The 12,831-nt window shown below is 47.2% G+C and overlaps 1 protein-coding gene across 4 annotated transcripts in view; it reads right to left on the bottom strand.

Moving 5' to 3' along the window:
- The window catches only part of ACOX2 (acyl-CoA oxidase 2), a 49,350-nt gene extending 41,047 nt beyond the window's left edge, over positions 1 to 8,303 (bottom strand). Inside the window, exons 1-2 of one of the 4 annotated variants that reach the window (XM_029051661.2) lie at positions 8,094 to 8,303; positions 642 to 826 (exon numbers count right to left, since the gene is read on the bottom strand). In XM_029051661.2, coding sequence (XP_028907494.1) covers positions 642 to 801 — 160 coding nt within the window. In that variant the 5' untranslated portion in view covers positions 802 to 826; positions 8,094 to 8,303. Of the gene's footprint in view, positions 1 to 641; positions 827 to 2,552; positions 2,639 to 7,922; positions 8,058 to 8,093 lie in introns of those variants that run through there. The other 3 variants (XM_029051662.2, XM_029051663.2, XM_029051664.2) reach the window with 3 other exon arrangements.
- Positions 8,304 to 12,831: the final 4,528 nt, after the last annotated feature.

Raw genomic sequence — 12,831 nt, 5'->3', positions numbered from 1 at the left:
GTGACCTTGGACAAGTCACTTAACTTCTCTCTGCCTCAGTTTTCTCATCTGTAAAATGGGGATTAAGACTGTGAGCCCCATGTGGGACATGGACTGTGTCCAGCCTGGTTAGCTTTTATCTACTCCAGCGCTTAGCACAGTGCTTAGAACAAAATAAGAACTTAAATACCATTTAAAAAATGGTATTTATTGAGCGAGTCAATAAGTCACTGGCTTACTCTTGACTCGCTGTAGTTTCAAAAAAGAATCAAAGCCTTTCCCATTTTCTCAGGATGGAGCTCCTTGTAGGCAGGGATCTTGTCTTCCAACTCTACTGTGCTGTACTCAGCCAAGCATTTTTTACATTGCTTTTCACACTGTAAGTGATCAATAAATACCATTTACTGATAAATTAAGCAATTAGGGATGGCTATTTTTAAGCAATGACCATGAACAGGGCCTTTTAGCTATCGGCAGGTTTTATGGACAGATCTACACTAATGTATTTTCAATATGGCAATAATGTATTTTCCCTCCATTTAGACTGGTTTAACCTTTTGATGGGCTTACTTTGACTCTGCTCCCTAATGCTAGTGAAACAAACTGCAGTGTGGGCCTAGTGAAGACCCACCACACAAAGAAAAATTCCAAACTCAACTCACCGACCCTCCTCCTCTTCTTGGTTTTTTCTGCACTGCCGTCCAGAAAGTTAGTGAGTTTCTCTACACTGAATGACTTGACTTTGCGTTCGCTGTCAATGTCAGGGTTCACTCCTTTGCTCAGAGTATTTTGTAAGAACAAGATATTAGTCCAGTTCGCCATTTCGAGGGAGGCTCAGAGCTGCTTCCTAGAAAATAGGACACCATTCAACCGGTCAGCTGTGTCAACTTTCTAAATACAACTTCGACAACTTTCTGACCTTGAATTCTGCAGCTGAGGCAATCACCAAGACTTGCACGATGACCTGGGGTGGTGGGGGTGGGGGGTGTAGTGAAGCTGAGGTATGGGATTCCCTGTCCCTAAGTGGAGACGCAGGGTAAAAAGTGCCGGGAATGGGGCAAGAAAATAGAGAGTGCACACTTGTCCTCTTTCTTAAGAATTTCAGAACAAGAGAGGAGAGAATAAGAATGGGATAAAGGTTTTAGTCCCTGCCCAATTTGCTCCATTTTCAAAATCCAGTTCTTCTCCAACCCTGATATCTGCAAGCATTTGTTGTTTTAGACCTCTTAGTTCAGGATGAGGCCATTTTTCTCCAAGGCCCAGAAAGAAATAAAACATCACAAAAGTCCAATTCCACTTTGAGAAAAGAGAAAACAGCTGAAGAATTGACAATCTCTAGACCGTAAGCTCCTCGATGACAGGGATTGTGTCTATCTACTCTACTGCACTGTGCTCTTTCAAGCACTTAGCCCAAGTCCCTGCACCCCGTAAGTGCTCGATTACTACCACTGATGGATTCCAAGCGTTGCTCTGGGACCTGAAGATCTCGGAGGATCAGATCACAACAGGAAGCCACACTATTGGATATAGGCAAGGGTGACCCTTTGGACACAGGGGTGAGTCCCAGGTCCACCCCTAGCTTGCTGTGTGTCTTTGGCCAAGTCACTTTATTTCTCTGGGCCTCAGTGTCCTCTTCTGTAAAATAGGGCCAATATAGCATGCAAAACCCATGTGGGACAGGGTTTGTGTCCAGTCTCAGAACCTCACATCAACATTAGTTCTTAGCACATAGTAAGCACCTAATAGATGTCACCAGTTATAATTATTAGTGGATTTTCAAAGTCTCTGCCTCAATTCTCACATTTGGCTTTGTCCCACATGTTGGGGAACACCATTTGTTTCCCCACACATGGCATCGGTCTGATTATGTATGATTATGATTCTGATTATGTATGGTCATATTGTGAGAGCCTGGAGTTCATGTCAGATCTCTTCCCAGGTGGGCTGAGGCAACCAAAGCCAGACCCAGTACCCCATGGGCAAAGTGCTTAAACTAGTGAGCCTTTTGTTTCAAGGAGAGGATGGAGAAGTCACAGAGGAGATTGTTGGGGCAATCTATGCTTAGTGACCTCGCTGTAGCTCCGCTTTTCACCGGGCAGATGTTCTCAAAGGGCTGAATATGCTGGGGTGAAAGTATAATTTTTTTCTTACTGGATCACCTTAGCACATAAAAACCTGCGTCCACCTCCCGGGTCAGCATGAAGACTGGCGCAGACATGGGACTTGGCCTCAGAAGCTGGAGTTGAGTGAGGTTCGGTGCTTCTATATTATTCACACACCGCAGGGCCATTCCAGCACTCAGTTTACCAGAACCACATTCCGGCCCACTGTGGTTGACTTTCACTTCTGGATAATGGAGAGCCAGTGTACGGTCCTCTGACGTGTTATTACCAAGGCCCAATGAACTTGGACATTTGTGGGGCAGAGCTAGACCATGTCAAGGTCACAGCAAGAAGGAGTCACCCACCTCCCCGCTCCTAACAAAAATCTGAGGGATTTTCTCTCTTCGAGACACCTCCTGAATTTGCAGGACACCCAGCAGAAAAAAAAACAAAAAACAAAGGACAACTAACCTGCAGGGGTGGTGGCCAGAAAGCAGATCAAACCTTGGGACTGCAACAGTTGTTTATCTGCAGTTCTAGTTGCCTGCCCTCTTCTATGGGCAGGGCTGACTTTGGGCACGCCTCCTCCCCTCCCCCCAAACAGCTTCCAGAGAGAAAAGTCACCCTTGGCAGCCACAGGGAGAGATGCGGGGTCTTTAAGAGCAGTAGAGTGGAGACATTTATTTCCTGGGCGCTCTCAAGAGCAGGCAGCTGGGAAATGGGATACTTCCCTGGAAGTCTGTGTCTTAAACAGTGAGATCCAGAGGTAGCAACTCTGTCCTTGGAGAAAAGAAACTCAAGGAAAGAGAGGGTGGGAGGCGGGTGGAGCAGAGGGAACATACTGGCCTGAGAAACTGCTCCAAAAGTAAAAACTCCACTGCCTCTGAAGTTTTTCTTCAAGGAGAGTTATAATGGGATTGGCTTAGGAAAGAACAGTGGACACAGAGCTTTGGGAGTGGAAGCTTTCCATCTTGTCTGTGACATGCTTAGAGAATAAATGTGTGAAAAACCATCAGAGAGGAATAGCAAATGGGCTTGTCCCAGGTTATGGACAAGTCTATAAGGAAAAAATAATAATTACAGTGATATTTGTTAAAGGCATACTCTGTGCTAATAACAATGATAATGCTGGTATTTGTTAAACGCTTACTATGTGCCAAGCACTGTTCTAAGCACTGGGGTAGATACAGGGTAATCAGGTTGTCCCACATGGGGCTCACAGTCTTAATCCATGTTTTACAGATGAGGTAACTGAAGCACAGAGAAGTTAAGTGATTTGCCCAAAGTCACAGAGCTGACAAGTGGCAGAGCCAGGATTAGAACCCACAGTCTCTGACTCCCAAGCCTGTACTAAGCCTTGGGGTGGATACAAGATAATTTGGTTGGACACAGTCCTTGTCCCACATGGGGTCCTAGGCTAAGGGGAAGGGGGAAACAGATACTGAATCTCCATTTTACAGATGAGGAAACTTGAGGCCCAGAGTAGTGACTTGCCCAAGGTCACACAGCAGGCAAGTGGCCGAGCAGGGGTTAGGACCCAGGTCCTCTGACCACTAGGCCCATGCTCTTTTCAAGAGGCCACATTGCTTCTACAAAAATACATAACAAATTCTGACAAAGGTTTGGCTATTATCAGCAAGAAATCCTTCCTAGACCCTCCTCCTTCCTCTCCTTTCCACTCGCTAGATACTTGTGGGGGCTCGGGTGAGCCTTTTGGTCATCTAGGTCCTGAGCCAATAGGCCAGGTCAGGCCAGAGCAACCTGAATGAGTTCAAGCTGGTTTGGACTTCCTGCCAAGACCACACTTCTTCAAATGTTTCAGGCTGGATGAGGCAGTGGGCAGGACACTCTACTAAGCACTTGGGAGAACAAAATTGAGTTAGAAGACATGCTCCCTGTGCTCAAGGTGTGGCGAGTTAGGGGGCAACTATGAATGTGCAGTTGTTCCAGTGAGCGCTAGAGTTGCACTAACTGTGCCTGTACAAAGGGCAGGGACTGTATCTGTTACCAATTTGTACATTCCAAGCACTTAGTACAGTGCTCTGCACATAGTAAGCACTCAATAAATACTGTTGAATGAACATTCTCCATGCAGACGAGGCGTGGATCCTCCCTTCTCTGACCTCACTGGGAGTCAAACCTAATTCAGTCACTGAACCTTTAGGGCTTAGCTCTTGCAGGTGGGGGTTCTAACTGGGGAGAGGCTGAAAATATTTGGCCCATGCAGGACTCTACTACCTGTCTCCTCTGAGAACAAGAGCAATAGGGAGGAAAAGGGGTGGGGATTGTGGAGCAGAAGTCACAAGTGCAAGTCTGCACTGACTTGTGTCACTGGGAAATGTAATCTCTGTTTGGGTCATCAATGGTATTTATTTAGTGCTTACTGTGTGCCAAACACAGTACTAGACGCCCGGGAGAGAAAAATACAGTAGAGTTGGTAGACATGATTGCTGTCTACAAGGGGCTCACAGTCTAGAGGGTCTACTTATCCTCACTTCTCTACCACAACTCAGTCTGCACATTTTGTTCCTCTCAAGCACTCTGTGCCTCATTCTTGTCTCTCTCATTGCAGACCTCTTGCTCACATCCTCACTTCTGCCTGGAACTCCCTCTCCCTTCACATCGGGCAGGCCAGCCCTCTCCCCACCTTCTGGGTCATTCTGAAATCATGTATCCAGGAGACCTTCCCTATATCCACCCCAACCACCACTTCAGCATCACTTGTGTACTTACATCCTCCTCCCTCCCCACTCCTTTGTGCTTATGTATATATTTATACTCTATGGCTTCCCCTATCTCCAATTTATTTCAGCGTGTCTCCCCAGCTAGACTACAAACTCCTTGAGGGCAGGAATCACAGGCTCAGTTCAGTGCTCCCTTCTATTCTCACTCTCTCAGAGAACCCATTTGCTCCCACAGCTTCAACTTCCATCCCTACGCAAATGATTCCCAAATCTACGTCGAGTCCTTATCTCTCTCCTTCTCTACAGTCTCACATTTCTTCCTGTCTCAGGACATCTCTACTTTGATATCTCGGTGAAATCTCAGATTTAACATATCCCAAACAGAACTCCTCATCTTCCCACTCAAACTCTGTCCTCCCATTTTTGTGGACAATACCGCCATCCTCCATGTCTCACAAGTCTGGAATCTGGAATCATTATTCTCAACTCACCTTTCTCATTCAAACCACATATTCACTGTCACCAAGTCCTGCAGTTCTACCTTTACAACATCACTAAAAGCTGCCCTTTCCTCTCCATCCAAACTGCTGCCATGCTGATCCAAGCACTTGTCGTATCCCACCCTGACTACTGCATCAGCCTCTTCAGTGACCTCCCTGCCTCCTGTCTCTATCTCAGTCCTTACTTCATTCTGCTGCCCAGATCATTTTTCTACAAAAACCGCCACAAAACTATTCAGTCCATGTTTCCCCACTTCCCGAGAACCGCCCGCGGTTGTCCAGCCACAGAAACTGCTCACCATTGGCTGTATGATACTCAGTTGCCTTTCCCCCTCTTATCTTACCATGCTGATTTCCTACTACAGCCTCTCCCATATACTTCACTCCTCTACTGCCAACCTACTCACTTGTTCTTAGTCCTCATCTATCTTTCCGCCAATGCCTTCCCCATGGCTTCCCTCTGGCCTGGAACTCTCTCCCCCTTCATGTAAGCCAGACCACCACTCTCCCCAACCTTTAAAGCCCTCCTAAAAATTACATCTCCTCCAAGAGGCCTTCCCAGACAGCCCCCACTTCTCCTAGTCAGTCAGTTAATTGTATTTATTGAGCACTGTGTGTACAGCACTGTACTAAGCGCTTGGGAGAGTATGATATAATAAACAGACATATTCCCCACCCACAATAAGTTTACAGTCTAGAGGAGGAGTCACCCTTGCACTTGGATTTGTACCCTTTAAGCACTTGCTACTCACCCCAGCTTCAAACCCATAGCACTTATGTACATAACCACACTTCATTTCAGTGTCTGTCTGCCCCTCTAGTCTGAAGCTAGTAAATGCTTAATAAATGCCATTATTAACATGTCTGCCAGGTCTGTTGTACTGTACTCTCCCAAGCACTTATGGGCAGGGAACATGTTTACCGACTCCTATACTGCACTCTCCCAAGCAATTAGTACAGGTACTTTGCACAGAGTAAATGCTCAATAGATGCCAACTGGAACAGTGCAGAAAGCCTGCTATTTCTCATTACCTCCTATTCTTTAGCCCCATTATTCCTCTCTCTAAATGTGCCTCCGTCTCTCTCTCAATATCCCTGTCTCCAACTCTCCCCAGTGAGACTCCTGCTATCCCTGTTAATCTTTCTTACTTGCCAGCATATGCCAAATGGTGAGTAGACTGCTCACTCCAGAGTGGGTGAAAGTCCATTTTGATGAAAAATATTTTTCAGGACTATAGAGTTCAGCCACATTTTACGAGCTTAAGTATGGGGACGGAGAGGGGTATTTCTCTTTTTCTGGTCCCCCTCTCTTCCCCTGTGGTTGGCTCTGGCATCATCTGAGTCCTAGGCTGCCACACACTATTATTTGATACTTTCTTAACCAGCTAAGAATCAGATAGTGACAAGCCTTGCAAGCAGTGTGTTTACTGTTATATTGTACTCAAGTGTTTAGTACAGTGCTCTGCACACAGTAAGCTCTCAGTAAATACGATCGACTGAGTCAGTAACCTGGCATCCTACCATTTAGCTAGGATGAAATTTTAGCCAGGAGGACCATGAGGGTGGGGTCTGGGCCATCAGGATCAGTGATCTGCTTAGGTGGAATTTTCTATTTTACCACAAATCACTCTTGGAGATTAGATCGGGCTGGTTGTCCTCTGGATTTGAAGGGGATTTTATTATTATTAATAATAATCTCACTAGATCGTAAACTCCTGAGGCCACGGATCATGTCTTTCAATACTATACAAAGCACTTTGCACACAGTAAACGATCAATAGAGATCATTGATTGTGAATGATGGGAGCAGCAACTTGCACCCTACCCTGTACTTGACTTTCTCTGCTTCATGTGACTTCTTTCCCCAGATCAGAGGGGTTGGGAATTCCACAATGGTGGGCCCCTCCCCACAATTTCCAGGAGCTCCTCTCAACCGCTTACTCAGGTGAGAATGGGAATGGAGCTTGCTGCCAAAAGGCAAGTTTCCAATTGCTTTCCTCCACTTGGGTACCACCTCCCTCCCTACCCCAGCACTTCTGTCCATATCTCTAACTCTGTTGCCACCTGTAATTTAATACCTGCCTCCCCTGCTAGACTGTAAACTCTTTCTGGGCAAGGATCTTGTCTAGAAGCAGCGTGGCTTAATGGAAAGAGCACGGACTTGGAAATCAGAGGACGTGGGTTTTAATCCCAGCTCTGCCACTTGTCTGCTGTGTGACCTTGGGCAAGCCACTGAACTTCTCTGTGCCTCAGTTACCTCATCTGTAAAATGGGGATTAAGACTATGAGCCCCACGTGGGACAACTTGATACCCTGTGGCCACACCGGTGCTCAGTACAGTGCCTGGCACATAGTAAGTGCTTAACAAATACCATAACTATTATTAGTACTAACTCTACTTTACACTCTCATACTGTTTCAGGGGCTTAGTACAATCAATCAGAGGAATTTTACTGACAGTCTACTGTGTGCAGACGGTGTATTTAGTGTTTGGGAGAGCACAACAGACACAACTCTAGTTGGTAGTACAGTGCTCTGCATCCAGTAAACACTCCAAAAAATACTATTGCTCGATTGAAGTCCCTGCTTTTCCTCTTCCCAGTCACAAAATACCTTGGCCCCTTTTTTTTAGAATGTCCCTTCTAACATTGACTCACCGTCGTTCCCACGATCCCGCTGGATTGCAGGCTACTGAGAGCAGGGATACTGTAACAATTCTTACTGGAAAGGGCAGCGTAGTCGGAGGACAGGGATGCGGGGAAGGAGGGAAGCGTACGTAACTGCCATTGGCTAGGTAGGGCTGAAATGCAAAAATTAAACCCTCTTACTTTCAAGATATTCTTGACCTGAATCTCCTTTTCGGGTTTGAGTTCCTGGTCCGGTTGAAAGCGACCTCTGGGGACGGGCAACAAGGAGAGGAGCAGACTGCCAGAGTCCCTCAACATCCAGCGAAAGGAATGCTCACTGAAATGGGCACCGACGAGACACCACGGCGTGCCCCATAAACTTGAAACACCGGGAAGGGGCGGAGCGATGGAAACAGTCCGCGAACCGCAAAAAACCGGTTGAGAAGAGGCAGCGCACTCTAATGGTCTCCGGCTCTGCCTCCCTTACCTCTGATTGGTCCCCGCGGTGGGGCTGCAAATCGCAAGCCTGGGCAGGCGGAGTCGCGCTCTCGCTCTGAGAGCGGCCCAGGGCGGAGGAAAGGCAGAGGGAGCCTGGGAACCGGCAGAGAAGCTTGGGTGCAGGCAGCCGTGGAGGGAAAAGGAGAGGGAGGGATTAAGATGGAGGAAGCGGGATGGCGGGGGGTGGGGGGGACGATCTTCCAGCCTAGGCCTGCAGGCAGGCGTGACGGGCACCCTCTCACAGGAGGCTCAGCGCTGGGCTCCGGGGGCGAGAGAAACAGACGGAGAAGGAGAGAAAGAAAAAAGAGAGATTAAAAAGGAGAGAGAAAGAGACGAGGGGAGACTTGGGACGGAGCTCGCTCTGTGCGAAGCCAGTCGCTGCCGCAGCTCCCTCCCAGGCGGTAGACGAGGCGGCAGAAACTTTTACCAATGGAGACTTCTTGGAGCTGCAGTTAGAGAAGAAGCGTGGCTTAGTGGAAAGAGCCCGGGCTGGGGAGTCAGAGGGCGTGGGTTCTAATCCCGGCTCCGCCGCTTATCGGCTGCGTGACTTTGGGCAAGATACTTCACTTCTCTGTGCCTCAGTTCCCTCATCTTTAAAAGGGGGATGAAGACTGAGCCCCACGTGGGACAACCTCATTACCTTGTGTCTACCCCAGGGCTTAGAACAGTGTTTGGCACATAGCGCTTAACAAATACCATCATTATTATTACAACGCAGATGCGGGCCACGGGGAGAAACTCGCTTCTCTGTGCCTCAGTTCCCTCATCTGTAAAAGGGGGATTAAGACTGCCAGCCCCACGTGGGACAACCTGATTACCTTGCATCTACCCCAGATCTTAGAACAGGGCTTGGCACATAGTAAGCGCTTAACAAATACCATCATTATTATTACAACGTAGATGAAGGGCACGAGGAGAAACTCGCAAATAGTCCAAATAAGGACCGCATGGGGCTCGGTTTCCACCCCACGGGGGCTCTGTTGGCTGGTCCTCAGTTCCACGATCTTTTCTTTCGCCACCCCCCTCTTGATCCGCTCCCTTTTGCTTGGAGCTCCCGCCTCTGACACATCTGACAGACCACTAGGCTCCATCTTCAAAGTTCCACTAAAATCGCACTTTCCTCAGGAGAGAAGCAGTGTGGTCTAGTAGCTAGAGCACGGGCCTGGGAGTCCGAAGGATCTGAGTTCTAATCCCGCTACTCCCGCTTGTCTGCTGTGTGAATTTTGGCAAATCTCTTTTCCGGGCCTCAGTTACCTCATCTGTAAAACTGGGATCAAGACTGTGAGCCCCACCTGGGACAGGGTCTGTGTCCAACCTGATTAGCTTGTATCTACCCCAGCACTTAGTACAGTGGCTGGCACATAGTAAGCGCTTTATAAATACCTAATTAATCTATCCTCTCCCATCCTATTTCCCAGTCAGTGAATAGTATTTAATGCCTACTGTGTACAGAGGACTCTACTAAGCACTTGGGAGTGTACACTTAATACCATTGCTACTAGAGTTGGTGAACAAGATCTCTGCCCGCAAGGAACTATAGTCTAGAAGGGGAGACAGACATTTGAAATAATGACAGAGAGGGTGAGTGGCATGGTATCGGAAGGGAGAGAGGGCCCATTCTTCCGCTTCAGCACATCCCCAGCAGCTATGCCCTTGGGAACTCACCCTTTCCTCTTCATATTATGTAACTATTTTTGACCTACTTTATTTCCCCAATTTGTAATTTGTTTTTGTGTCTTTCCGGGTTAGATTGCAAGTTCACTGTGGCAGGATTGTGTCTACCCTCCTAAGATCTTAGTACAGAGCTCTGCACACAGTAAACGCTCAGTGAATATCATTGACTGATTGAGGGTAATCTGGCTATGAAAGAAGGGGAGCAGAGGGTGCCTTTCTCCCTGCGCCCCTCTTGGAGCCCTGCTTTGAAAAAACGTATAGAGGAATGGCCACACTGGTTCTTTTTTTTCAACTGGTGTGGCGTACCAGAACTTTCCACCTCTGGTGGGGTCCTGCATTTGTAATCAATCAATTAATGGTATTTACTGAGCACTTACTGTGTACAGAACACTGTACTAAGCATTTGGGAGAGTACAACAGAGTTGGTAGACACATGCCCTGCCCATAGCGAGTTCACAGTTTAGATGGGGAGACAGTTTATATATATATATATATAATTTATACTCTATAATGTAACTCCCATTTATGCTCTGTGCATGATGAGTTAATAATAGTGGTATTTGTTAAGCACATACTATGTGCCAAGCACTGTTCTAAGATAATCAGTTGGACACAGTCCCTATCCTACATGGGGCTCACAGTCTTAATCCCCAATTTACAGATGAGGTAATTGAGGCCCAGAGAAGTGAAGTAACTTGCTCAAGTTCACACAGTTGACTATGAGAAGCAGCGTGGCTCAGTGGAAAGAGCCTGGGCTTTGGAGTCAGAGGTCATGGGTTTGACTCCTGGCTCTGTCGCTTGTCAGCTGTGACTGTGGGCAAGTCACTTAACTTCTCTGTGCCTCAGTTACCTCATCTGTAAAATGGGGATTAACTGTGAGCCTCACGTGGGACAACTTAATTACCCTGTATCTACCCCAGCGCTTAGAACAGTGCTCTGCACATAGTAAGCACTTAACAAATACCATCATCATTATTATTATTATTAACTATCTGATCTACCTTAGTTTTGGGGAGAGGGCACCTCAGGTGGGACCCCTCTCCCCTCAGGAGGGATATGTCCTGAAGAAAGGCAAACCCGCTCTAGCCCAAGGGGAGATCTTCAAGCCAAAAATTGACTTACACATTCAAAATGGCAGGGTTAACAGGTCCTCAGGGAATAGAAATTAGGTGAGTGGGCTACTCTGTGTGCTGATGGAGGTGGAGCCCGGGCTTGGGAGTCAGAGGATGTGGGTTCTAAATCCGATTCTGTTACTTGTCTGCTGTGTGACCTTGGGCAAGAAGCCACTTAACTTCTCTGTGCCTCAGTGACCTCATCTGTAAAATGGGGATTCAGACTGTGAGCCCCATGTGGGACAATCTGATTAACTTGTATCTACCCCAGTGCTTAGAACAGTGCTTGACACATAGTAAGCACTTAACAAATACCAAAATTATTATTATTTCTACGTCCCTGAAAGGGTTAACTTGTTCTTGGTGGGAGGGGCAAGGTTTGGCTTGGGGTAGGGGAAGGGAGAAGTTGGAGTCTCTGGATGCACCCCTTTCAGGGGGATTTGTCTAAGAAGCAAGCATGTTGTGTGCATGAGCTGCATTTTCTCTCATTTACTTTTGGCCTTGTTCTTTGTTTTTATTTTAGTTTTGTCTTTAATGCTCAGTTCCATTAATTGTTAGCAACACATGGAAATGATCTCCCAAACACGTAGCAACAGCCACTGTGGGTGCCACAATTTGACACACAGCAGCCCCGGCAGCATCTGGCATGTTCCATTCTGTTCTGTTCTGTTCTCTGTTCATTCCTGCTAGACTGTAACTTATTGTGGGAAGGGAATGTATCTACCAACTCTGTTGTATCATATTCTCCCAAGCCCTTAGTATGATGTTCTGCACACTGTAAGTAGTCTCAATAAATACCATTGGTGGATTGAATCTCCCTGGCATATTCCGTTCTGCGACCCTGGGCAGCACCTGCTACCTCTTCCAGCCGCCTTGTAGTGCATGCTGCAGGTGGTTAGGGTAAGAGAGTATGGATGATTCAGTGCAACCTGTCACCACTACTGTAAGAACAATTCAGGTGTATATTGTGCTGGTGATCAGCTAGGCTTCCCCGCCTCCCCCACCAAACCCAAACTTGAAGTTCCATGACAGTAGGCCCCTCCATGCTGGCGTTTTGGCGGAAGAGACATCAGTGCCACACAGCGGTGCCCATGGTGTTTGAGCAGACTTACTAAAGGAAACGAAGCCCACCCTGTTGGGGTAAAGGGTTAGGAAATGTGTCCTTCTCCAACTCTGTGCATGGAATGCAGAAGAGGCTATCCTTCAGTGACATTCACACACATAGATAAAATTCCACCCTCAGCAGTGTGAGACAACTAGGCAGATACAGAAGCAGCCTGACGTAGTAATAATAATAATAATGACATTTGTTAAGGGCTTACTATGTGCTAAGCACTGTCCTAAGCACTGGGGTAGATACAAGGTAATCAGCATGTCCCACATAGGGCTCACAGGCTTCATCCCCATTTTACAGATGAGGGAACTGAGGCCCTGAGAAGTTAAGTGACTTGCCCAAAGTCACATAGCTGACAAGTAGCAGAAGTGGGATTAGAACGCACGGCCTCTGACTCTCAAGCCTGGGCCTCTTTCCACTAAGCCACGCTGTAGAGCACAGGCCTAGAAGTCAGAAGTCAGGTTCTGATCTGTCACTTTTCTGCTGTGTGACCTTGGGCAAGTCACTTAACTTCTCTGAGCCTAAATTCCCTCATCTGTAA

Source organism: Ornithorhynchus anatinus, chromosome X1 (assembly GCF_004115215.2).
Source record: "Ornithorhynchus anatinus isolate Pmale09 chromosome X1, mOrnAna1.pri.v4, whole genome shotgun sequence".
NCBI lineage: Eukaryota > Metazoa > Chordata > Mammalia > Monotremata > Ornithorhynchidae > Ornithorhynchus > Ornithorhynchus anatinus.
The sequence above is the reverse complement of the archived record's forward strand: the minus strand, read 5'-3'. Positions and strand labels throughout refer to the sequence as shown.